Raw genomic sequence first — 25,776 nt, 5'->3', positions numbered from 1 at the left:
AATAACTATCCCCGAGTCATCTAAGGACAGGAGCTGCAGTGCCAGGAGAATAAGAGTTTGTCTTGTCTCTTATCTAAGCCAAGGAAGAGGCTGTATATTCGATGTGATCGGAGTCCCCTCCACTTCCCAGAACTTGGCTGGGGAGGAAGTACTTATTAATAAATAAGTATATTATATATTATGTTAGAAATGATCATTGCAATAGGAAAAAAGATAAAGCAGAGAAAGGTAAAGGGATATCAGGAATGTCAGGGGTCGGGGGGTTGGTTTGCAATTTGAAGTAGGGTGGTCAGGGTAGGCCTCATTGAAAAGTAGTAAAGACTTGAAGTAGAAAAAATATAAGTGGCTAGTGAAAATGGGAAAAAAAAATCTTCAAGTTCAGGAGTAAAAGAAAAAAAAAGACAGGAAGAACAAGAGAATATTTTATTCATAAAACCAGCAAAGGTAACAACGTAAAAAATACCCAATAGTTCTATTGTGTAGTGCTAGTGGAAGTGTGAATTAATAACATTCTTTCTGAGGATCATTTGACAAAACATAACAAAAGCCTTAAAAATATGCATATTTTTTGGTTTAACAATTCCAGTTTCAGGAATTTATCCTAATCAAACAAATAAGCAAGTATGCAAAGATATATTCTTTAAAAATCTTTATTGTCTAACTAGGAAAAATTAAACAATTATTAACCATTCATGCACTGGACCACCAAGCAACAACTAATAATGATGTAGATCTATATGTTTTGACCTAAAATATCCCCACTAAACGTGTGTGTGTGTGTGTGTGTGTGTGTGTGTGTGTGTGTGTGTGTGAAACCCCCTGGAAACTCTCTGGATACTTGCAGGGTGATTCGCCTATATTTTTAAAGTTTTCTTCATGGAATATGGAAATACCATGGGTCGAAAGCAAATGCCATTTGGGGATAAGACTGCCATGCAAAGGACCTTGGACTTCCTGCAGGAGAGAAGAGGGTCACTGCTAGGACACTCCCCTCATGGTGTCGGTGAACATGGAGCCCTGACACCATGTAGTTTCTGAGGAATAAGCCAACGTTGACATGGTCCTGGCCCACTGGGTGTTGTTCACTCTGTTGATTACTTTTAGAAATTACTTTAGGTAAATGCCATGCTTGACAGTTGGTCTGTAATTTTAAACACAAGCTGCCTTTGGTTTGCTCTGATTATTCCACAATTACAATCACTTTCCGAAAAGTTTGTCTTCCTTAATTTTCCTGTATCAACCAGATGAAGGTGTTCACAGGGGGAAACTCAGAAGAGTGTATTAACAATAGCTCTGTCTACAAGTTGGCCGTTAGACACACTTATAAGGGATCCTGATGATCCAGGAAAGGATCCTGTGCTAACTGATGGGTGCCAAGGGTTCTGGTTTTCACTCTGCCTTACTAGGCCTCTCAGGTTCACAAGTGTTCTCAGAACAAATCCTTCAAGAGCCAATCCTTCAAGATGGATCCCAAATACCTAACTGGGCCAAAATTGTAAAGACAGCCAAGTGGCCAGGCCATTTGCTGACTAGAGCTCATATACTCAGAGTTTCCCTGGAAACCCCCAACCTCAGTTTAACAGTGGGGCTTTCAGAGCTCACCTAAAGCAGCCAATCAGAGCTCATCTGAAAGAACCAATTAGGGCTGAGTTCTATCCACTAATCAGAATGCAGCTGCATCAACCAATCAGAACTAAGCAAATTTAAAGCCTTCATTTGCATAAAATGGACCTGATTGGGAACCTGAGCATGAACTTTTACTATAAAACCAGGATCGTCTCTTTGTTCTCTGGAAAGTAACTGGTTTACACAGAAAGTTTGTGAACTGTTCCTGAATGAAGTCTTTCTTCCAAATTTCTCTTCAGAGAACTTTTGTTCACAGATCCATGCCAGGGTAGCTATGCTTTTATTCGATTCACCCAATGGGGCACATGCCAGCTAAATTAGGCCCCTCCCCTGAAATCTAGCCCAAGATAATGAAATGTGGAGACTAACTTAAAATTAATTATGGGGCGGGGGCAGGCGTGGTGGCTCACACCTGTAATCCCAGCACTTTGTGGGATCCCAAAGGAGCCCAAAGCAAGCAGATTGCTTGAGCCCAAGAGCTTAAAACCAGCTTGAGAAACATAGTGAAACCCCCTCTCTACAAAGAATTTTTAAAAATTAGTTGGGCATGGTAGTTGGCGCCAGTGATCCCACTGGGGTGGTCCCAGGAAGCTGAGGTGGGAGGATCTCTTGAACCTAGGCTAGTTGAGGTTGCAGTGAGCCGAGATCGCACCACTGCACTACAGCCTGCGTGACAGAATGAGACCATGTCTCAAAAATAAAAATAAAATTAATTATGGGGGTAAAGATATCATATCAAACAGTAAACTCCATGAAAAGACTGAAATCAACCTGCTCCCCTGGCAAACCTCTAAATGACAGGCAGGAATAGTGATGCAGTTTGTATTTTGTGAGCTCTGTCCTTTCTACTTCAAAAAGGATTTCCAGTGACGATAGATATGACTTAAAATACCAAAAGGATCAATATTCTAGAGAGTTGGCACATGAAATAGGGAAGGTTGACTTAAGAGGGCTGATTCTCGCTCCCTAACTAGTCCACACCCTTTGAGTGGGCCAATAGAATACAGCAAAGGTGATGGAATGGACATGGTTACATATGTGATGGACATGTCTGTGATTGCCTGCATGAGATTGCATGCATAACGTGGTAGGATGTGTCTTGGAGTCTCTTGTTGCTGGCTTTGGCAAAGCAAGCCGAAATGCATGGGCCACCTCTGTGGGCATAGTCAGGTGGCAAGGAATTGTGGGTGACCTCTAGGATCTGAGGGCAGCTCCCCCACCCCGCCCCACCGCATAGCTAGAAATAAACTGAAGCCCTCCATTCTACAGCTGCAAAGAACCGAATTTTGCAAACAACCTAGGTGAGCTTGGAAGCAGGGTCTTTCCCATGGAGCCTCAGTGGAGACCACAGCCTGGCTGACACCTTGATTGAAGCCTTGTGAGATCCCCCCGAGCAGTGGACCCAGGTAAACTGTGTACAGGCTGCTGACCCACAGGAACTGTGAAATAATAATGTGTTATTATAAGCCTCCAAGTTTGTGGTAACTTGTTGATGCTGCAATAGAAAAGGAATATAGTGAGCTATGGGGAAATGAAAGCTCCAGAAAATGTACAGGTGCATTGAGATAATAAACAGATGGTTAATTAAGTCAACGTCACTATGCTATAGGGAAATGCAGTTTTAATTTTATCTTGGGGTCTTTGACTTTCTTCTCTGTGTTCACATAGCATTTTTTAACATGCTACATCTCACATGGTAACTATTTTAGTGTCTGTTTCACCAAAGTTTCTTAATAATAGCAACCTTATCATGGAAAAGAGGATGGAATTTAATGACAACAAAAAAAGTATTCCTACAAGTACTGCTAGAAAATAAGTTGCTTTCGCTTAATGGAACTAGAGTGTTTTCCCTTTAAATATTCTTTCTGGGTCCACTCGTAGAGCTGTGAAGTCCATTACGAAAGCCTAAGTACCTGTGGCTATTGAGGCCTTGAAAGGTGGCTGGTCTGAACTGAGATGTGCTGTAAGTATAAAATATACACTGGATTTCAAAGATTGAGTATGAAAAAAATGTAAAATCAGTTGGTAATTTTACATTGATTATAGTTTGAAATGATAATAGTTTAGATATATTGGGTTAGATAAAACCTATCATTAAAGTGAATTCCACCTGTTTAATTTTACCTTGTTTAACTTGGCTCATGAAAAATGGAAACTTACCTATGTTGACAGTGTTGCATGTCTGACAACAGGTGATCTAAGTGATCGGGTCCTGGCTGAGCCACAACTACAGTCACTTGGGCATTGGGACCTGGCATTTTCCATGGCAGGTCACCATCGTGCCAGAAGAGCTATTTCTGAAGCAAAGAAGCATCAGTTCAATACAAATCCAGCAACAGCTTTCCATTTAACATCCCAACCTACATTTTTCTCTCTCAGCCTTACATATGTTCTACCATGGTTTAGATGGATACCAGAGTCCTGATCTTTCAGGTGTACTTCTGATCTTAAATATCAATTTTGCCCTATCATTCTGATGAAATACACAGTCTGATGAAATTTTTGAATAAGAACATATATGCTTACTTTTCTATGTCATAGAGCATGTTGGGTTTTTAATAATCTATAGATGAGTTGATTCTATTTTTTCTCTCTTTTTAGCTCCAGGCATTTTTTTAAAGTTTTAATTTTAAAAAGGCACAGAGAAACCTAGATTTTGGAGGCCCAATTCATATTGCATTTCTTGCAGAAAGCCTTTTTAGACTAGTATAACCAGGAGATACTACACTCAAGCTGCTATGAACAATTAACTTTCTGGCAGGTTATACACGACCATTATCACCATCCTCTAAGGACCAAAATGTCAAAGCCAACAGTGGACTTTGGCTGCCAGCAGAAACTTGTTCTAGATATGACAGCTGCCCAGCACTACCGATTATGAGACACACCAATCAGAGTGTGGTTACTGGGTGGTGGTAGCTGGGTGGTAGCTGGGTGGTAGCTGGGTGGTGCTGGTGGTCTCTCCCCAAGCTCTCCAGGGAGCACTACAGGGCTTCCCCACAGGCCCACATTCACCCAACATGGCCGCGAGCGGCCGAGGGACACCACCAATGATGGCAGTACAGACTCATCATTAGGAGTTTGCCAGGGGTCCAGTTTTAGTTCTTCCTCCTAGGATAATTCACCCATTATCTAGAACTAACCTGATTAAAATAATGCTAGTGGCTCTGTCCCTTTTCTTGATATTAATAATGGTAGGGATGAATAAACCTTCATGTCAATTAAATGTAGAAAACAGAAATGAATTCTTCCTGAGGTCCAGCTTAGTCATGTATATGACAGTAAAAAATTTGCCTTCTAATAAGTGCAATATATTGAGTCCTACAATGTATCTCAACTCTGAAACTAATTTTCAATTAGGGTATACTTCCCAATTTCCTGAAAAGCATGCATATGTCAGAAAGGTTCCCAGTATAAAAGTGTATTTTCCCAGATGGCTCATGATGGACCACATGCTCAGCTTGGAGAGAAAGAGGAAATTTACAAAAGCATAAAACATGGTTCTGTTTTTCTCAGGGACCTTAGTTAAGGCAGAAAAATAAACTCATAGCAACTGCAAATGAAAGAACTTTGTACCCACACACCCAAACACCAGGACTGGTGCATTAGTCGCCTAAGAGCCCTTCTTGCCCCCAGATCTGTTTCCCTTAGGTCATTCTCAGAACTGCCAAGTGAATTATTATTTAAAGTGTGAGTCATCTTTTTACTCCTCTGTATTACATCCTTCAGTGTTTCCAGGAAATGCCTTCAGGATAATGCCCAAGCTCCCCTTGAGGGATCAGATTCCAGACTTTCTTGCTGGCCTGGTGTCTGGTCCCCTGCTTTGCCCTTTATGCTACCCAAAACCCCACTGTGAGTGATGCCCTGGGCATATCCCTCCTGGTTCACTCCTACTTATCCTTTAAGATACAGCTCAGTACACACAACCATCCTGCCACTCTCATGAGGGACTGAGGAGTTCCCCTCCGCTGCACTCCCTCCAGGGAGACATCCACTCAAGATACAATCAATTACCTGGGTGTCTGCTTTTATACTGAGTTCATGAGGGCTCAGGACACAGCAGGTGCTCAATAAATATTGGTTAAATTAACTTAATTATTAACTTAAAATTATTAACTTAATTATTAACTTAAAATTAACTTAAATGCAGAGGAACCCCCCTTAAATTTACTAATGACCGCAATACTGCCAGCGTTTTTCTATTTATTGTTTTCTTTATAACATTTGAACTTCCTTGGAATTCTCTCCTTCCTAAGGGTGGCTTTTTTTTTTTTTTTTTTTTTTTTTTTGAGATGGGGTCTTGCTCTGTCATCTGGGCTGGAGTGCAGTGGTGCTATCACCACTCACTGCAGCCTCAACCTGACCTCCTGGGCTCAAGTGATCCCCGCTTCAGCCTTCCGAGTAACTGGGACTACAAGCACACCACCATGCCTAGCTAATTTTTGTATTTTTTATAGAGGGAGGGTTTCACTATGTTGCCCAGGCTTGTCTCAAACTCCTGGGCTCAAGCGATCCGCCTGCCTCAGCCTCCCAAAGTGCTGGGATTACAGACAAGAACCACCATGCCTGGCCTTGATATCTTCTTGATATTGGTTCTCAACTCTCTATCTCTTCACTCCATAAAAGAGCCTTTGCTTCCATATTTGCCTTTTCTTTTTTCTTTTTCTTTTCTCTTCTTTCTTTCTCAAGTAAAGACAGGGTCTCACTCTGTCGGCCAGGCTGTAGTGCAGTGGTGTGATCATAGCTCACTGCTGCCTTGAACTCCTGGGCTCAAGCAAACTTTCTGCCTCAGTTTCCCAAGTAGCTGGGACTATAGGCACATGCCACCGTGCCTGCACATTTGATTTTTGAATGCCAGTGATATCCAAGTCTCTACCTTCTGCTTCTCATTCTACCATCTATCTCTTTTTTGTACCTTGTGTATGCCCCTAGCTTCAGTAGCCACTTATGTATTGGCTCTCAGATCTCAATATCTATCCCAGACCTCTCTGTTGAGCTCCAAACTTATATATCCAATTGCCAACAGTAGGCATTCACATGGGTAGGCACTGCATACCTACCTGAGGACCCCTAATAAAAACCCAAGTTCATCCACACGAACTTGAATGGCTCAGAGACCCTTAAATTCAATATGTCCAGAACAATTCATTATCCCTGTGTCAGGGGTCCCTAAGATCACCCTTAAGCTTGATGAACTCACATGAACTAGAAGGACTCACAGGACTCAGAAAAGCTGTTATACTTGTGGTCATGATTTATTACCGCAAAAGGATACAGATTAAAATCAGCAAAGGGGCAGGCACCTGAGCAAAGTCATGGAGAAAGCAAGCACAAACTTCCAGGTATCCTCTCCCAGTGGAGTCACAGCAATATATGACAATACATGTGAAGTGTTGCCACAGAAGTTCACCCAAGACTTGGTGCTCAGGACTTGTATTGTTTTTATTGGGGGTCATCAGGTAGGTATGCAGTGCCTACCTAGGTAACTGATCTCAGCTACTCAGACTCCAGCCCACAGGCAAAAAAGGCATTCACCATAAATCACATTGTTAGGATAAACTTATCTAGTCACATCAGTACAGCATGGCCCAAGGCCTCAGGCGTGCAAAAGCACTCTTAGCAGGCAGAATGTGTAAGACTCAGAGGTCATTTTCCAGTCCTGAAGACAGACCTTTGCTGGGATTAACACACAGGCAACCCAGGTCTTCTGACTAGACTATTTCCTGCTCAATCCCCTAAAGCTGTTCTTCTGTAAGCCCTTTCATCCACCGCTATCCGAGCCAGAGATTGTTTTACTTAACACTGAATCCAATCAGAGTCTACCTGTAGGACCAGGCCTTCCTCTCAATCACTTCTTGCTTGGATTTCTGCAACCTGGTCTCATGTCCATTTTGCTTTCTTTTCAGCAATTCTCCATATGGAATTAGAATTGTGATAAATGCTATGACAGAAGGCTATGCAGTTAAAGCATTTGTAATAAATGCTTTAATAGAGGGATACTCACAATGCTATGACAAGGAGAGAGAGGGAACACTCTGGGTCACAGTTGTGCTTGACCAAGCACATCACTAAGCCTTCAGGGTAAATTTAACACTTCTTGAATCTGAGACCCTTTTAACCTGGCTCCTCTCTACCCCTTCCATTGGTCTCCCACACCCTTCACTTTGTTCATACAAAGCCATTTGTAATTTCCCTGAAGGTCATTTTGTTTCATACCTCTGACCTTGTATGTTCTGTTCCCTCTATCTGTACTGTTCACTCTTCAATACCTAGCTCAAGCATCCTCTCTGACCTCCTATTCCGTGGGCTAAACATGCTTCTCCCCCTCTTCCCTGCCTCAGAGACCTCCAAAACCTTTATTGGAGCACTTACTCAGGTGCCTTAAGTGGCCCATTGGCTTGTTTCCCCCAGTAGTTTGTTAGTTTCTGAGGACAATGGCCAAGTCACCTTCCATGTTAGAATCCCAGCACCTAGCATAGCAATCCTAATAAGTACTCAATAAATGTTTGCTGAATGAATAGAAGGGAGAAAGTTCAATTCTGAGAGCAGAGTTGTGACTGCCTCCCTACAGAGTCAGAAAAAGCTTTATAGATGTAAGAACCATTTAAGCTGATATTAAGGGAAAATAAAATGTCATCAATTTTTTATTTGCCCATAACCAAAACTTTATTGAAAAACACCAAAATAGGAGATCACTGCTCCATACCTTACAAAATCAAACACACTTACTTATCTTGGTAGATTAACCAGAATTACTGAACTTATGATAAGGCTTTCTGGGACATAACACAAATTCAGGATGTTGTGTGGATCATTAGTGTTGCTTTCTTCTAAATAAACACTCTTTTGTGAGCTTGGTGTTTCGTCCTGTAGGCTGGCACAACACTGTTGAATAACTTACACAAAGATCCACTGTCTGAGAGTAACTACCAAATGGGTTCATTTTGCCCACTGCCTATATAGAACCAATTTATCAATACAGAGGCGTTGTAACAGAGAAAGAGTTTAATTCACACAGAGGCAGCTGAACAGGATACTGGAGTCTTATTGTTACTCAAATCAGCATCCCTGAAAATTTGGAGGCTAGGGTTTTTCAAGGATGGTTTGGCAGGCAAGGGAATGAGTGCTGCTGATTGGTTAGGGGTGCAATCAGAGGGGTGTGCAGAATTTGCTTCTTGGTGGGGCCACAGGACTTGTTGGCAGGTCCAAGTGGAGCCATGGTAGTCAGAGATACAAAAGCCTGAAAAGACATCTCAAAAGACCAATCTTAGTTTCTACAATAGTGATGTTATCTGCAGGAGTAATTGGGGGAAGTTGCAAATCTTGTGACCTCCAGAATAATGGCTTATAATTGTTTAGGTCTACACCTTAGCAGAGTTCGTGCTCCTCTCATCCACCTAACCTGGTGGTCTTTCATTACAAAGGTGGTTTAGTTTGGAGGAAGGGCTGTTATCATTTAAACTATAAATTTCTCCCAAAGTTAGCTTGGCCCAAGCCCAGGAATGACAAAGGCAGTCTGGAGGTTCAAGGCAAGATGGGAATTGGTTAGATCAGATAGATCCCTTTCACTGTCATTGTTTTTTCATTGTTATAATTTTTGCAAAGATGGTTTCATGGGCATGGCTGAAAAACATGGTAGTCTTGTGGCAACTAGGACATGTTATATCCACAAAGTAAGAATTTGAACTTTTCACTGGCCATTCTTTTCTTTTCTTTTTCCAGGGATGGATGCAGTAAATCTCTAGCCAAAGGCATGTTGATCCTTTCGCAAGCTCAGCCTTTCCAGACCTGTCAGGCAACACCCCTAGTGAGCAGCATGCAATCAGGCACTTGCAGGTTAATCAGATCCAGTAGAAAATGTGCTATGATTCCTGGTGTTCACGTGCCTTCTTCACCACGTATTAGCTGTGTGGTGCTGGGCAAGTTTACCTTTCTTTGCATCAGTTTTCTCGTCTATAAAGTGAGTATAACAATAGCTTCTGCATAGAGAGTTATTGGGAAAAGTCAAAGAAATGGCTTATTAAGGCTTAGTATTGTGCCTGCCACAGCAAGGGCTTGATGTATTTTTGATGGTTGTTTTTAATTTTTAAAGTTTCTGTCCCTCAAATAATAATTTGTTACAGATGTGTAGAATCAAGAAAGCTGGCATGGAATTTTGAGAGGCTATCAGCAGTCAGCATATGGTAAGTGGAGGGACAAAAGGCGATCCTTTTCATCAGCTCTGCTTTAATACAACACATATATCCCTAAAAACCATGTTTTGCAGAATTATAGTAAAAATCACAGGACCTATGGGGAAAATGGAGTTAGGTGCACAGCATTAAAAAATTTCATCAGGGCTGGGCATGGTGGCTCACGCCTGTAATCCCAGTACTTTGGGAGGCCCAGGCGGGTGAATCACGAGGTCAGGAGACCAAGACCATCCTGGCTAACATGGTGAAACCCTGTCTCTACTAAAAATACAAAAAAATAGCCAGGTGTGATGGTGGGCACCTGTAGTCCCAGTACTAGGGAGGCTGAGGCAGGAGAATGGCATGAACCTAGGAGGGGGAGCTTTCAGTAAGCCGAGATCACGCCACTGCATTCCAGCCTGGGCGACAGAGCGAGACTCCATCTCAAAAACAAAAACAAAAAAAGTCATCCCTGACTCATTAAAAAATATCCTAATAAAAAATGGTAGCAGAGTTTTATACATGTTAAGTGGTTAAGAAATGCATAAACAATACCATAAACATGATACTTTACCTTGAAAAAAACTGGAAGTTAGCTTGTGGAAGTAGGGGTTGGAAGGGTTGTAGCTTGTATGTTGTGAAGTGGTAGAAGGAGAGTTGTCTGAAATCCCAGGGGAAAATTGTAATGTCAGATAGGGATGAGTATTGTTTATAACATACATGGGAAACTGAGATAGATGGTAGTGTTAGTGGCAGTGAATATCCAAATTACCAATGGGTCTGCAGCAACCTAAATTCTTGCTTCTTCAGAAGAAAGAACTCGACAGAGGGGCTTAAGGCAGAAAAAGAGACTGAGGCAAGTTTCAGAGCAGGAGTGGAACTTTATTAAAAAGCTTTAGAGCAGGAAAGAAAGGAAAGTACACATGGAAGAGACACAAGCAGGCGACTTGAAGGATAAGTGCGACATTTGGCCTTTTGACTTGGGGTTGAATATACTGGCATACTTCCGGGGTCTTGCGTCCCTTTTCCCATAATTCTTCCCTTAGGGTGGGCTGCTTGCATGCACAGTGCCCTCCTTGTGCTTGGGAGGTGAGCATGCACAGTGTGTTTAGGAAGTTGTAGCATGCTCACCTGAGGCTTTCTTCCTTCTTCTAGTGAAATGCCCCTGGGAGGCCATACTCCACCATTTTGTCTCTTAATGCATATGTTCAAGCTCACTCACCCAATTCCTGAGATTTTATTGGAAGCTGATTACCAATTTCAAGTGTTTTTAATCTGTTTGGGAAATTCCCTTTCCCTGATGCCTGCAATCAATTATCACGTTAGTGTGACAACTGTGAACCATCAGGAAATTGCCTCTCCTAGGCCTGGCTGCCAATGATCATTTTTAGAGAGGCAGTGTGGTAACTGCCATACCATTATCTGATGGTCGCCTGACCATCCTGGTGGGTGGTGGGGGAGCCCTCTCCTGCCCGGCTCATGCCTGACTACCTATCTACTGTAACAGTAGACATTTGAGATGTATATTTGTTTTGTGTGTTACTGTTTAGTTTGGATCAGCTGGGCACAGTTTTCTGCATTCACTTAGTGTTTCTCACTAACAGAATCACACATAAGCAAACACAAATTTTGCATTATGCTCAAATTGTTCCCTAATATGTCAACTGCATTGAGACAAACTTGTGCTTTTTTACATGGTGTTTATGAGTGTTATAGGAAAGCTGACTATATTAGGTTAGACCACAACTTGATTCCATCTTTTAGAAACTATACCTGAGGCATGAATTAAAGGAAGTAGCTTTGTAGAGATTAGGGTTTGTGAACCCAAAAATATCTGAGATAGGTATCAATTTAGAAAGTTTATTTTGCCAAAGTTAAGGACAGGCCCATGACATAGCTTCAGGAGGTCCTGATGACATGTGCCCAAAGTGTTCTGGGTGTGACTTGCTTTTACACTTTTTAAGAAGACATAATACATCAATCAATACCTGTAAGAAGTACATTGATTCAATCTGGAAAGGTGAGACAACTTGAAGCAGTGGCTTCCAGGTTAGAGGTAGATTTAAAAATTTTCTGATTGGCAATTTGTTGAATGAGTTAGTTTATTTTATTCTATTTTATTTTATTTTTGAGACAGAGTCTCTCTCTGTCACCCAGGCTGGAGTGCAATGGTGCGATCTCGCCTCACTGCAACCTCCGCCTCCTGGGTTCAAGCGATTCTCCTGCCTCAGCCTCCTGAGTAGCTGAGATTACAGGCACGCACCACCACGCCCAGCTAATTTTTGTATTTTTTTTTAGTAGAGATGGGGTTCCACCATGTTGGTCAGGCTGGTCTCAAACTCCTGACATCGTGATCCACCCACCTCAGCCTCCCAAAGTGCTGGGATTACAGGCGTGAGCCACCACACCCAGCCTGAATGAGTTATTATCTAAAGACTTGGAATCAATACAAAGAAATGTATGGGTTATGATGATAAGGGGCTGTGGAAACCAAAGTTTTATCATTCAGCCTCCAGGTAACAGCCTTCAGGGAGCATAGGTTGTAAATGTCTCTTGTAAGACTTAAGGTCTGTGTTGTTATTAATGCTGGTTAGCTTTTCCTGAATTCCAAGAGGAAGGAGGGTATAATCAGGCATGTCTGACCCTTCCTTCCCAACATGGCCTGAGCTAGTTTTTCAGGTTAACTTTGGAATGCCGTTGGCTGAGAGAAGGGGCCCATTCAAATAGTTGGGGGGCCTTAGGATTTTATTTTGGGTTTACAGGTTCAACAATCAAAACTCAAGTCAGAGTTATGCTTACTTGGACAGGGCTTCCATTATACACAGGGTTATCATTTGTCCCAATTTCCATTGTGGTACAGGCCTAATCATGAATAGCTCCCCATTTCACTATCAAAAGTTTCCCATTTGGATAACAATTTATAGTTACTCAAGCTATAATTAGTGAATCCCAGTTATACAGTGCTTGGGGGTCTGCAAAACAGAAGGCTACCAAGTCCAGAGAAACAGATCATTGAGTCAACAGGAATGTGCACCTTCAGATTTTGGGAAACCACACCACAAGCAACTGTGTCTCCAATGTATACCCCTTTCTGGCCCTCACTGCCAAGGCCAGAACCTGCTTCTGAGATTTACCATAGTCTTTTCGTTCCTTATCAAAGAATTTCAATTAAAAGCATTTATGAGGCCAGGCGTGGCGGCTCATGCCTCTAATCCCAGCACTTTGGGAGGCTGAGGCGGGCAGATCACTTGAGGTCAGGAGTTTGGGACCAGCCTTGCCAACATGGAGAAACCCTGTCTCTACTAAAAATACAAAAATTAACTGGGCATGGTGGTGCATGCATGAAATCCCAGTTACTTAGGAGGTTGAGGCAGAAGAATTGCTTGAACACGGCAGGCAGAGGTTGCAGTGAGCTGAGATCACGCTGCTGCACTCCAGCCTGGGCGACAGAGTAAGACTCTGCCTCCACAACAACAAAAAGCATTTATGAGTTGTTTCCTCAGATATTTGCCCTTGATAAAAATGAAGACAAGTGCTTTGGAAATAAAAAGGCGATGTGATTTTTAAAATTCCAGTTAAAATTTTTCATGGTTTAAGATCAAAATAGCTTCTTTAGAACATATGTGCCAAGGCTTTGTGTGGCTAGTTGTTGGATTTCTAGTTTTCTTTGGGGCATTAACACAGAATCTGAAAAACTATTTGTTTGGAAGAGTTTAATTTCACTGAGATCTAATTTATAGAGATTTTCCTATTTATTTATTTTTTATTTATTTATTTTCGAGACGAAGTCTTGCTCTTGTCCCCCAGGCTGGAGTACAATGGCGTGATCTCGGCTCACTGCAACCTACCCCTTCTGGGTTCAAGCAATTCTCCTGCCTCAGCCTCCCCAGTTGCTGGGATTACAGGCACCTGCCACCACACCCGGCTAATTTTTGTATTTTTAGTAGAGATGGCGTTTCACCATGTTGGCCAGGCTGATTTCAAACTCCTGACCTCAGGTGATCCGCCTGCCTTGGTCTCTCAAAGTGTTGGGATTACAGCCGTGAGCCACCGCACCCAGCCTTCCTTATTATTTAATACCTCTTTGCTTAAAAGGAATAATATTACAAAACCAAATCAACTAGTTATTAAGGTAAAAGATTTTCAAGATAAAAGAAACTAAAAGTGTTTAGAAATTAAACTGATATTCCACAAAAGCTTTATACTCTTGGGTGACTATTTGAAAATTGCATTTCGTTGAGCCTCTTCACTAATTAAAAATGTGAAATACAAGTTTAGTTTGAAATAATAGTTCTGGGCTGAGAATTACAGAAGAAAAAAATCTCAAGGTAGGGTAAATAAATTACAGCATGTTTTAGTCAAGTAAAAACTACACTTAGAGGTTAACAAAACCAGCCATAGTAGTCATGGCTAAGCACTAGCAGAGTCTAATCCTAGGGAACTCAGCTGTCTGATCCTATGCCTGGTTGGGATGAACAATTGACCACCTTGGTTTAGACATCATATATAATAGAAAATTGGATCAAGAGCCAGAATGGAGGGTAGGTTCTTGTTATCAGTTTTAGGGTTCTAGGGAATATGCAAATGTTTACTTTTTTCTAATGAGTACACTGGGCCGGGGTATGGTTTGCTTTAATAGAACACTGTAAAAAGGAATGAAATTGTCATGACAGACCAGAAACAAGAAAATCTATCTAAATGCAGATGCAACAGGGAAACTAGAAAATATCCAGCTGCCCTACATCAGCCATCTTCCTTCTAAAACTGAGTAAAAATATTCACGTTCCTTAATTCTAATTTTTCATGATAAAATCTCTGCAAAAGGTGACTGAACCTTTTGGACAAAATGAAGTATTTCTGGTCACTGTGACTGTAGCTACAGTGGGACACGGCACACAAAATGCCAAGAGTGAACAAAAAGGCAGGACAGAAAAATACAGGCTGGCCAGAGGCGGTGGCTCACGTCTGTAATCCCAACCCTTTGGGAGGCCAAGGCAGGGCGGATCAGTTGAGCCTGGGAGTTCGAGACCAGCCTGTCCAACATGGTAAGACCCCATCTCTATAAAAAATACAAAAAACTAGCCAGGTGTGGTGGCGCACATCTGTAGTCCCAGCTACTTGGAAGCCTGTGGTAGGAAGACTGCTTGAGCCCGGGAGAGCAAGGCTGCAGTGAGGCAAGATGGTGCCACTGCACTCCAGCCTGGGTGACGCTGTCACACACACACACACAAATTACAGGTGATCTAGACATAACTTCTGATTACTCAATGGCCTTTAGAGTATCATAAACTACTAAATTAGCTATTTCAATGAAATCCTTAGTATCTTAATTGCAAAAAGGTAGTGGTCCAACCCTGAATAGATCTGCCATGGTAACCAATCATAAAAAAATGAGGCCAAGTCTTGCACATGGACCAAATGATCACTACTTTTGATGTAGATTATAGGCAGCTAATGGGTGAAGAATTTCACTTAGAAAGCCCTACAAGCAGGCACTGCAGCGCTATGGGAAAAGGTGGAAATTTAGCAAACCTAAGATATGGGTTGCAGTCTGGTTATGTGACCTTGGGTTCATTATTTAACACTTGAGTCTGTTATCAACTCTAAAAATAGGAAGGTTAAGATTCCCTGATAGTTGAAAAATAAGTGTTCTGTGCACTGTAAGATACTTTAATAACTGAGTAAAACTACCATTTGAACATTCAGAAACTTGTATTATAAAAAGGTTAGAAAGTGAGGAGCTTTAAAATACATTCCTTCCAAAAATTAAGAATATTTGCTTTAATAATCAGCACTAAACCCCCCTGCAGAGTAATATGCATGGACGAAATATCTAGCATCAACTACATTCGGTAGCACACTGTAAGTGCTCACCAAATAGCTACATGTTCTATACCTCCCAGTCTTGTTTGCAGTGAGGCTGTAGGTGGAAGGAATGTCTCTTTCAGGTCTGGCCCTTAAAAATATCCTACACCATCTGCTAGTCTGCTCGCTCTCTGATTTGGCGATGTTGGAGACCATGCGTTCCAGATGGCATAGCTAAAAATGGAGGATTTCCCAGTTCACACTGGACATTTCATGAGCATAAATTTTATTAAGCCACACCGACTTAATGTTTAATTGCAGCATAACCTACCCTATCATGATACTCTATATGCAAGGAATTGAGATAGGGTTGGAAACACACATGCATATATTCATGACAAGGTTCTTACCCTCCTGAGAAAGAGGAGTTTTAGGATTCTAACCCCAAATTTATAGTCCATTCATTCCAGTAAAGAAATGTGTTGTTTCATCAGTGTATTTCTCATCAACAAATATTATGTGCTGTTAAGCATTATACTAGGTATATGTATTTCTGAAGCTCAAATATATGAATGAGGTGGATCTTTATCAGGAGCTTCATGTCACTGACATTACAGTACTTCCTGAGCTCTCAGGAATCCATTATTTGTAAATGTTCAAAAAAACCTCAACCAGTCATTTGATTTTATATGTCAAATAATTTAATCAATATCCACCCACTCTAATTTACATCCAGCTTGAAAAACACTGTATTTAGAAAAAGGATTAGAGTAAGCGATTTCATTATCCTTATCTGCATGGACCAAATCTTTGGGAATGCTTTTTCTACTAGATAATAATACACGTTCTTGAAGAGAGAAAATCCTACACTGCTTTGCAGGTCCACATTTTGATTGTAGAAAACAAAATCTAGCGAACAATCATCTGTTACATAGTACTTCACAAAGTAAATAATGGTGAGACTTATAAATGGAAGCCTAGCCATGTTACTGTTAAGAAACGAATGTGGCCTGGAGCAGACCCATCAGTCCATGTTTTATGAACAGACTGAATGTGTCAGTAGCATCCACCATTGTTTATTACAATGTAGGTTTAATAGTTGGTCTTCCACTCAGCTCAGATTCTCAATAGCAGGCAGCGTGCTTATCTGTCTTCGTATCACCAAGGATTGGAAAGCAGTAGTAAGCCTTGACATACAGCAGGTACTTCATAAATGCTTACCAAAAGACTGAAAAAGGACAAAAATAGGGAAAAGTATATTTACTAGACTTCCATAATCCATACTTACTTTAAATCCAATCTAGAAATAACATGACTTATATTAGGCAATATACTTTGAAGATCTGTACAACATCGTAATCACAGCAGGGTCTTGCTAACTCACAAATTTAGCATACATGCTGCAAAAACATCTCTCCTGGAGTCCCAGGGGCTTTCAAATGTTCCACCAGGGGCAGTCAAGACTAGATTCACGGTGCTCTCTTCATCATGCGCATGAAATGTGTTTTCCCATAACACCATATTATCACAAGTCTATGAACAATTCTGGTTAGCTAAGGTAGGCAGTATAGAACTCTTTCCAAATAACAGTATTTCAATTATGCCATGTAAGTAAAAAATTTGCTGTGAACTGTCCTGTGTATCTAATCATTTAATACATTGCTTCTATAAGAAAATACTATTTGTTAAATTTTAGTCATAATTTAATATCATTGTTTCTCATCATAGACTGCAGATGCAAACATTTAATAGTGAACAAAGTGTTTATCTCAATTTTTGACATTTTTATGCTTTGAAAATTCAGAATGGATAAAAACAAATGAAGTACAAAATATTTCAGATTTACATAGTGATAAACAAGAAAGCACTTAAGATTATCAGGAGGACTTACAATAGAAGTACACTCTAGAACCATCATCTATCATGGCTAAATGTGAGATTAGCACAGCTGTATTATTTGTACATTGCAAACACCTAGAAAGAGATGGGAAACAAAATCCTAGGAGTTTTGTGTGTGGAGTCCTGGGTTTTACAACAGACATCATTCCAGCATTCTGAGATTAGGGTGATTGGGGATCATGCTGGAGTTGGAATGTTCAACAAAAGTGATGTTGTTAGGTAAAATGTACAACTTCTGGATCTATGCAGACATTGAAGGTGCAATGAGTCTGGCTTTTACTCTGCTGTTTCTTTCACACTTTAGATTTTAAAGTAAGTCTCAAGGAATTTTTCTTTCCAATTTGAGAACTCAACTCACTTTAAAATGGAAACACACAACAAAAAACAGATGCTGCTTTCTAGAACTCCATTGTCATGAAATACAATATTTGCTAAAATAAGAGATTTACTTTAAAAATTAGAGAGCTTATGTCTTGCAAAGTACACCATAGAAAACCCTGGGGGGGAAATTCTTGCCAAATGTATCCATTAATTCTATTTAAAATTTCTGATTGCCTTTTTTGACCGTGTTATTGCTAAATAGCAAAACAAACAAACAAAAACAAAAACAACAACATAAAAGCCTATATCCCAGCTAGATTTCTTCCTTTAGCATATAGTAGTGTCTTCGATATTTTGTACAATGTGTAGTATTTTAAATAGTAAAGAAGTGACCATGCATCAAGCTGAAGGTAGTGAGTGACTAACGCTCAAGAGCTAGCTCTTTAAAACTGTAAATATGGTTACTATATTATGAGTATATCCACTAATGTCTCATAAGATACTCTTAATGATATCCTATCAGCCCTGAAAAAATGGCTGCTGCTACGCAACTCCAAAGAGTTACATAGTTACGTATAGTGAATGGATAACACAAATAGGTGGTTTTTTTTGTTGTTTTTTTTAATAATATGAATTTAAAATAGCCACAAACAGGGTGAGTGCATGTAAGTGGCTGAACTGCCAGTACAGGGGAAGGTAAATGGGCCTAAACTACGATACCTAGCAAGGGTTGGATCTGTGCAGGCTTCTATATACAGAGACAAGCAGGGTTAGGCACTTAAAGCTTTTTGATGAAAATCCTGGGAAAGAGCTGAGCCTACATTTATTATTATTACTATCAAAACAACAACATACTTTTCATGAAGAAACATGCAATCAGAAACATTACAGAGACTGAAGAGAGCCTAAGAGTTTTCTGAAAATGAAATGACATGTTTTTCCAGAGTATCATCTCAATTATAAAATTTGATGGTTTTACATTATCATATTTCTTCAGTGGTAAATACCTCATTAAAAAATTATTAAAAAATTATTGACAATACAAAGCCCTAGTTAGTATACGATATTACTATACTGGTACCCATCTTGTAAGGAAAATATCACCATCTAGATATCTTAAGTATCTTCTATCATCCAATATCTTAAACCAATTTCTTAAATTGTTTTATTCAAAGGTACTTTTGTTGTCTTGCCCCTATTCCTCTATCATCAATAGTCCTTTTAAAAATTATAATATCCTACATATACAAAATAAAAATCTAATGTCATAAAAATCTCAAAAATGTAATGTTAGTAGTGTTGATTATCTAAAGAACTCAGCTTCATGGAATACCTTTCAATATTTATTGCCCAGATGTATTAAAAAGAATTCTTAAATGTAATGCATCAATGGTCCTAATACATCTGTAAACAGAATACCACTAAAAAAATTTTACTGGCATGAAATACTATACTTATGGTTGTGTGAAACTTTTAAATCTTAAAGCCTCTTAACATAATCATGTATATCTATGTACAAAACATACATAAATTTCACTTTATTTAAAACATATGAAAGAGGTAATTTCAAATCACACTAAACATAATAAATATAGAACTCGCTTTGTTAAAAATCTACAGTATACATTCAAGTAAAGGCTAAACTTCCAATGCCAACTATATTTGAGACAAAATTAAACATTTACAATAATCAGTTTCCTAAAAGTGCTATTTTTAATACCTATAAGAGGAAACTCATTCTAGTGCTTTTGTTTCCATCCAAACATCTATACATTCCTTTATTCACAGAACCAGATGCTTCTGTTACTAAAAATACATATCCAAAGCTTTTATATCCTTTTAAATAGATTTAAGATTTCAACTCTTTGGGGGAAGACAGGGAAGTCCAAACAAACAACTTAGGCCATCTTAAGTTATTAGAGATAATTGACTTTATGACACGCCCTGTTTCAACTTAGATGTGAAATTTGATGAACACGTTAATGAAAAAAATTCCAGTCCACATGTCTAAGGTAAGTCATCTTTTTCTACATGAGAATTTGTGTAGCTCAAGGAGCATCCACTATAGCAACCTTCCTGTGATCCAGGTCTTGACGCCACACTCCATTTTTGACTTGTACATTCTCCTCCAACCTGATTTGGTTTAATTTCTTCAGCAGTTATATTCAGTACATTGATTGAACTGTTGGGAAAAGAAAGGCAGATCTTAGTGACTATCCTCTCCTTCTTTTATACTTTAACCTCATAATGTGGCAATCTTAAAAAAAATTAAGTTCCTTTTAATTCTAAAAATCTAGGCCAAAAATATAATTTAAAATTTTACTTGGAAAAAAAAAAAAAAAAAAAAAAAAAAAAAAAGGCTGGGAGCAGTGGCTCACACTTGTAATCCTAGCACTTTGGGAGGCTGAGGCAGCCGAACTGCTTGAGCCCAGGAATTCAGGACTAGCCTGAGTAACACGGTGAAACCTTGTCTCTACAAAAAATTAGCTGGGAGTAGTAGTGCATGCCTAGTTTAATCATTTGTACAAGGGATTCTGATGACCAAATTACTATAAATTTATTTACCAATACTTATAGTAATTCGGTCATCAGAATCCCTGTACAAATGATCAAACTAAGTTTTTTAAGTAACTTATGCACAAGTCTCCTTGCCTGGAATCTAAGGCACAGCCTTTATATAAAATTCCATTCTACAGTGAAGGCACAGCCTTTATGTAAAATTCCATTCTACAGTGAAGGAACAATGAGGATGTTGTAGAAATTAGCTACAAACACTCCTAATTATTTTGTTATAATATTAATATAAACCGAGATTCAAAATGCTTCAGGAGCAAGAGAACCAAGTTTATCCAATAATTTAAAATGTGAAAAACCAAGTCAGGCTGCACAGCTTCTCTATTAGTTATAAAACTTTTTTCTGTTTGTTTTATTCTTAGAGGCTAGTTAACAATGAATACCTTGAATTCCTTTAAGCTCCAAAATTATTTCTATGCCACTGATGTTGTTTAGTGGAGCACTCAGAAACAAAAAAAGCATGTTTATATTTGTTTACATATATTTTTATTTTTATAGTCTGTCACTAAATGTTTTTAAGTGCTTTACATATATTAACATTTAACTTGCAACAGCCTATGATTTAGGTACTAAATGCTGAACTTTATTAAACATAAAACAATGTCTTCAAGAAATATTTATGTCAAATATTTCACAACTAAAAATGATGTAAAAACCTAAATATTTAAAATATATAAAAACAATTGAGACAACTACGTTATGCTATCTCAGATATAAAATGCGTTATTTGTGAATGGTGGCTACAATTGCGTCTATATCTATACAGATAGTTCTGATTGGTCAAATTTGGAAGTCTGAATAACATTCTATGTAAGAAAATACTATAAGCTTACACATTATCTTTTGATTGTAAAATAAATAAACTTTCACTTCCCATATTCAACTCATCTACTGGTCTAACTTCAAAATAGATCCCAAATCCAAGCATTTCTTCCTTCACATTACGACCCTAGTCCAATTACCATTGTCTTTCATTTCCACTCCAATAGTGCCTCCTAACTGGATTTCCTGGTTTATATTACAGACTCCTACAATCTGTTTTCAATATTATAAACAGTAATCTTTTTAAAACTTAAGACTTTTTTTCACTCTCTTGCTTAAAACTAATGTTTTTTCTATTCCCCTTAGAACAATATTTGACCTGCAAATGCACACTAAAATATTCTGTAAATGAAATCCCAGATGTGTTGGGGCTGGGGTGGAGAGAGCAAGCAGAGTGGGATTATATATGAACAATATTGATCATGAGTTAGTAATTGCTGAATCTGAGTCATAGGTACACATGGGTTCACGATCTTATCCTCTCTGTATATTTGAACTTTTACATCTCTCCATCCTCATCTCACACCTCTAGGTCTTGGTCACCATTGCAAATGAGGTGTGTCCCACCTCAGCGTTCCTACACTTGGCTAGAGTGCTCTTACCTAGCTCTTTTTCATCCCCTCTAACATTTACTTGGAGTCCTAATCCCCCACCTCTTAAAAGTCAACTACAACTTATAATGTGTTCTCCTCCTTCTTTTAAAAGCTTCCTTTCTTGTTTTAAACTCCATCTATTTCATAATTCTCAGCCCAAGGGCCAGCTGGCTTCTTCGACACTTAGTTCCACTCCAGTCTCTAACACAGGCCGAGTTTGCTTCAGCTCTGACTGTTTTCCAAGGCCGTTGTCTCCTACTTTTAATTAAGAGCAAAGAGATTACCACCATACTTTCCAACTTACCCCTCTGATCTTTTCTATTCCTCCCTGTCTTACTAGGAATGTTCTACCTGCTTCTTCTGCTTCGTTTAAAACTAATCTTGGAATTGGCACTGAAGCAGAGTATTGATCTTATCTTAGAAAATGATATAATAACTTGAGATACAGGAAAACACCAAAATGTAGCAATTAAGAGCAACATATGGGTTTCCCAAGGTGGAGAGCCGTGTTTTTTTACACTGTCATCCTTGGGCACAAATCTTTTTCACTCAACAGGAACAAGCTTTTCTCAGTTCTTTGCCCTTCAACAACAATAAAATGGGCATGCCGGAAAAAAATGTTAAGATATGTACTCTACAAAAACTGTCAAAACAATATCCTTCTATTTAATACAATTAAAGTGCTTAAAATATTAACTCCTATAATTAAGACTACATTCTAAATTGTATCTTAAATGTGAAATAAAAAGACACACATCATATGATTTACCTCCAAGAAGACAAGGAACAGATCTACCTGTTCACTATTGTATTTCCAGCATCTAGCACAGTGTCTATATATACTGGACACTCAATATTTGTAGAATGAATAAATCATCTACTAAATTCCTCTCCAAAATCTCTATTGTTGCTAATACTACAGACATGCCACCTTTCCCTTAGCAGTGCAACTTTAGCAATTTTTAGAAATACGTGAAAAGATCACTTATAGACAAATACCTATGTTCAGATATGCAGGAACGTGTCTGGCAAAAGTCTGAAGTGGAAGGTGAAGCAGGAAGAGATTTAGTAAGTTTAGACATGCAAACTGGAGACCCATTAGACACACTGTAAGGCTTCTTTTGTGGTTGCCTCGAGTGCACTATAAGATTGTCCCGATCAGAACCTGTTGTAAAACAAGGAAGAGAAAAAGGCAGTACATATGGTGAGGCATTAAATATAGTGAAGGTAAATCATCAGGATGATTCATCTGCGGTTCTGAGTGAGGTAAGAGATGGAACAAATTCACATTAATATCATTAATCTTCCTATCTTTGTTGCATAGTCCACACGTTTAAAAGGATCTGTTTTTTTTTTTTTTTTTTTTGAGATGGAGTCTTGCTCTGTCGCCCAGGCTGGAGTGCAGTGGCGCGATCTTGCCTCACTGCAAGCTCTACCTCCTGGGTTCACGCCATTCTCCTTCCTCAGCCTCCCGAGTAGCTGGGACTACAGGGGCCCGCCACCATGCCTGGCTAATTTTTTTGTATTTTTAGTACAGACGGGGTTTCACTGTGTTAGCCAGGATGGTCTCGATCTCCTGACTTCGTGATCCACCTGCCTTGGCCTCCCAAAGTGCTGGGATTACAGGCGTGAGCCACCGTGCCCAGCCAAAAGGATCTAGTTTTAAAAATATTTCTAGGCTGGGTGGGGTGGCTCACACCTGTAATCCTAGCACTTTGGGAAGGTAAGTCGGAATGACTGCTTAAGCCAGGAGTTTGAGACCAGCCTGCGTAGTACAGCGAGGGCTTGTCTCTACAAAAAAAAAAATTCTCGATGTAAATTTTCAAAAACTTCACATTATTACAAACTCACAACAAAAGTTACTTTTGGTATGCACAGTCCCCCTCTCATCCTCACTTTGACTACAGTAAATAAAATATTAAAGTTGATTTTTAGGCCAGGAGCAGTGGCTCATGCCTATAATCCCAGCACTTTGGGAGGCTGAGATGGGTGGATCACCTGAGGTCAGGAGTTCAAGACCAGCCTGGCCAATATGGTAAAAACCCGTCTCTACTAAAAATACAAAAATTAGCCAGGCGTGGTGGCACATGCCTGTAATCCCAGCTACTCAGGAGGCTGAGACAAGATAATCGCGTGAAGCCGGGAGGCAGAGGTTGCAGTCAGCCAAGGTCACGTCACTGCACTCCAACCTGGGCGACAGAGCAAGACTCCTTCTCAAAAACAAACAAAAAAAAGTTGACTTTTAGTTATAATTAGAGAGCTCTAATTGGTGATTTCCAAAGTTTTGTATTAATAATATGTAGTATTTTGTAATATGTAAATAATTTTATTTATATGCATATTCAAATTAAAGAGTTTATAAAGTACTCACTTCCTGAGAAGGCACTGAAAAGTTTCACATTTTCTGAGTTCTGGTGGTCAAAGGTAGTCATATTTAAAAACTGCTGCTTTAACCAACTGGCTCTTTCTTCTTCAAATGCCTTTCTCTACCATACACAACCAAAGAAATAATGATCAATATTTCAACATCCACACAGTTGCCATTTCACATGATTGCTCTAGCTATCTTTGTTTGCTCTCTGGCTATCTATTCGTACTTCTTATGTCAAATGAGTTAACCTAAAAAACTAAGAATAATTTCAGCACTCGTCTGTAATCCCAGTATTTTGGGAGGCTGAGGGTTGGTGGAGCACTTGAGCTGAGGAGTTCCAGACCAGCCTAGGCAACACGGCAAAACCCGGTCTCTACACAAAATACAAACATTAGCTGGGCATGGTGGCACAGGACTACAGTCTCAGCTACTTGGGAGGCTGAGGAGGGAGGATGGCTAGAGCCTGGGAAGTTGAAGCTGAAGTGAGCCGAGATAGCACCACTGCACTCCAGCCTAGGTGACACAGCAAGACTGTATCTCAAAAAAAAAAAAAAAAAAAAAAAAAAGAGCCGGGCATAGTGGCTCATGCCTGTAATCCCAGCACTTTGGGAGGACAAGGTGGGCGGATCACAAGGTCAGGAGTTTGAGACCAACCTGGCCAACATGGTGAAACCCCATCTCTACTAAAAACACAAAATTTAGCCGGGCATGGTGGCGCGTGCCTGTAGTCCCAGCTATTTCAGGGGGCTGAGGCAGGAGAATTGCATGAACCCAGGAGGCAGGGGTTGCAGTGAGCTGAGATTGCACCCCTGCACTCCTGCCTGGGCAACAAAGCGAGGCTCCATCTCAAAAAGCAAAACAAGGCCGGGCGCGGTGGCTCACGCCTGTAATCCCAGCACTTTGGGAGGCCAGGGCGGGTGGATCACGAGGTCAGGAGATTGAGACCATCCTGGCTAACATGATGAAACCCCGTCTCTACTAAAAATAAAAAAATAAAAAAAATTAGCCGGGTGTGGTGGCAGGTGCCTGTAGTCCCAGCTACTCAGGAGGCTGAGGCAGGAGAATGGCATGAACCCAGGAGGCAGAGCTTGCAGTGAGCCGAGATCACGCCACTGCACTCTAGCCTGGGCAACAGAGTGAGACTCTATCTCAAAAAAAAAAAAAAAAAAAAAAAGAGCAAAACAAAACCAAAAAAACTAAGAAAAATTTCACTTACGAAAAAATTACGTTTAAAAAACAGAAATCCATCTGTTTCACCTAATAAACCAACCATCACTGTCTTCATATCAATTTTAAGTTCAAATAAACAATGCAAAAAATGGAACAGAATATTAGCATAACTTTTGAACATACAAAACATTATAAAGTTACAAACAAAAGAAAAATAATCTATATTGTAAATTAGTCACTTGAAAAACAGGACCTATGACTTCATCAAGCATTTCTCTCATCCTCTAGCCATCTACCAGTACTGGTAGCCACCACCACTAAACCACAAGAGGGCATAGGCAAATTATGTCAAACCTCCCCCTTCTGAATAGCTGATGAATCCTAAACTAAATTCTCCATCAGCCCTCAGGTCTTGCATGCCTCC

At 39.8% G+C, this 25,776-nt stretch overlaps 1 protein-coding gene and 1 pseudogene across 17 annotated transcripts in view; both read right to left on the bottom strand.

Annotated features, from left to right (window-relative positions):
- Positions 1-8,440: 8,440 nt before the first annotated feature.
- Positions 8,441-9,381, bottom strand: LOC129016840 (small ribosomal subunit protein eS27-like; annotated as a pseudogene).
- A 6,899-nt stretch (positions 9,382-16,280) lies between these two features.
- Positions 16,281-25,776, bottom strand: part of SSX2IP (SSX family member 2 interacting protein) — a 47,160-nt gene continuing 37,664 nt past the window's right edge. For 11 of the 17 annotated variants that reach the window (XM_054478384.2, XM_054478345.2, XM_054478365.2 and 8 more), the window contains 3 exons: positions 24,183-24,297; positions 22,811-22,976; positions 16,659-20,004 (listed from right to left, as the gene is read on the bottom strand). In XM_054478384.2, the coding sequence (XP_054334359.1) occupies positions 19,830-20,004; positions 22,811-22,976; positions 24,183-24,297 (456 nt within the window). In that variant the 3' untranslated portion in view covers positions 16,659-19,829. Of the gene's footprint in view, positions 20,005-22,810; positions 22,977-24,182; positions 24,298-25,776 lie in introns of all 17 variants that reach the window. The other 6 variants (XM_054478423.2, XM_054478439.2, XM_054478456.2 and 3 more) reach the window with 2 other exon arrangements.

Source organism: Pongo pygmaeus, chromosome 1 (genome assembly GCF_028885625.2).
Source record: "Pongo pygmaeus isolate AG05252 chromosome 1, NHGRI_mPonPyg2-v2.0_pri, whole genome shotgun sequence".
Lineage (NCBI taxonomy): Eukaryota > Metazoa > Chordata > Mammalia > Primates > Hominidae > Pongo > Pongo pygmaeus.
Note: the sequence above shows the minus strand (reverse complement) of the source record. Positions and strands in the feature narration are given on the sequence as shown.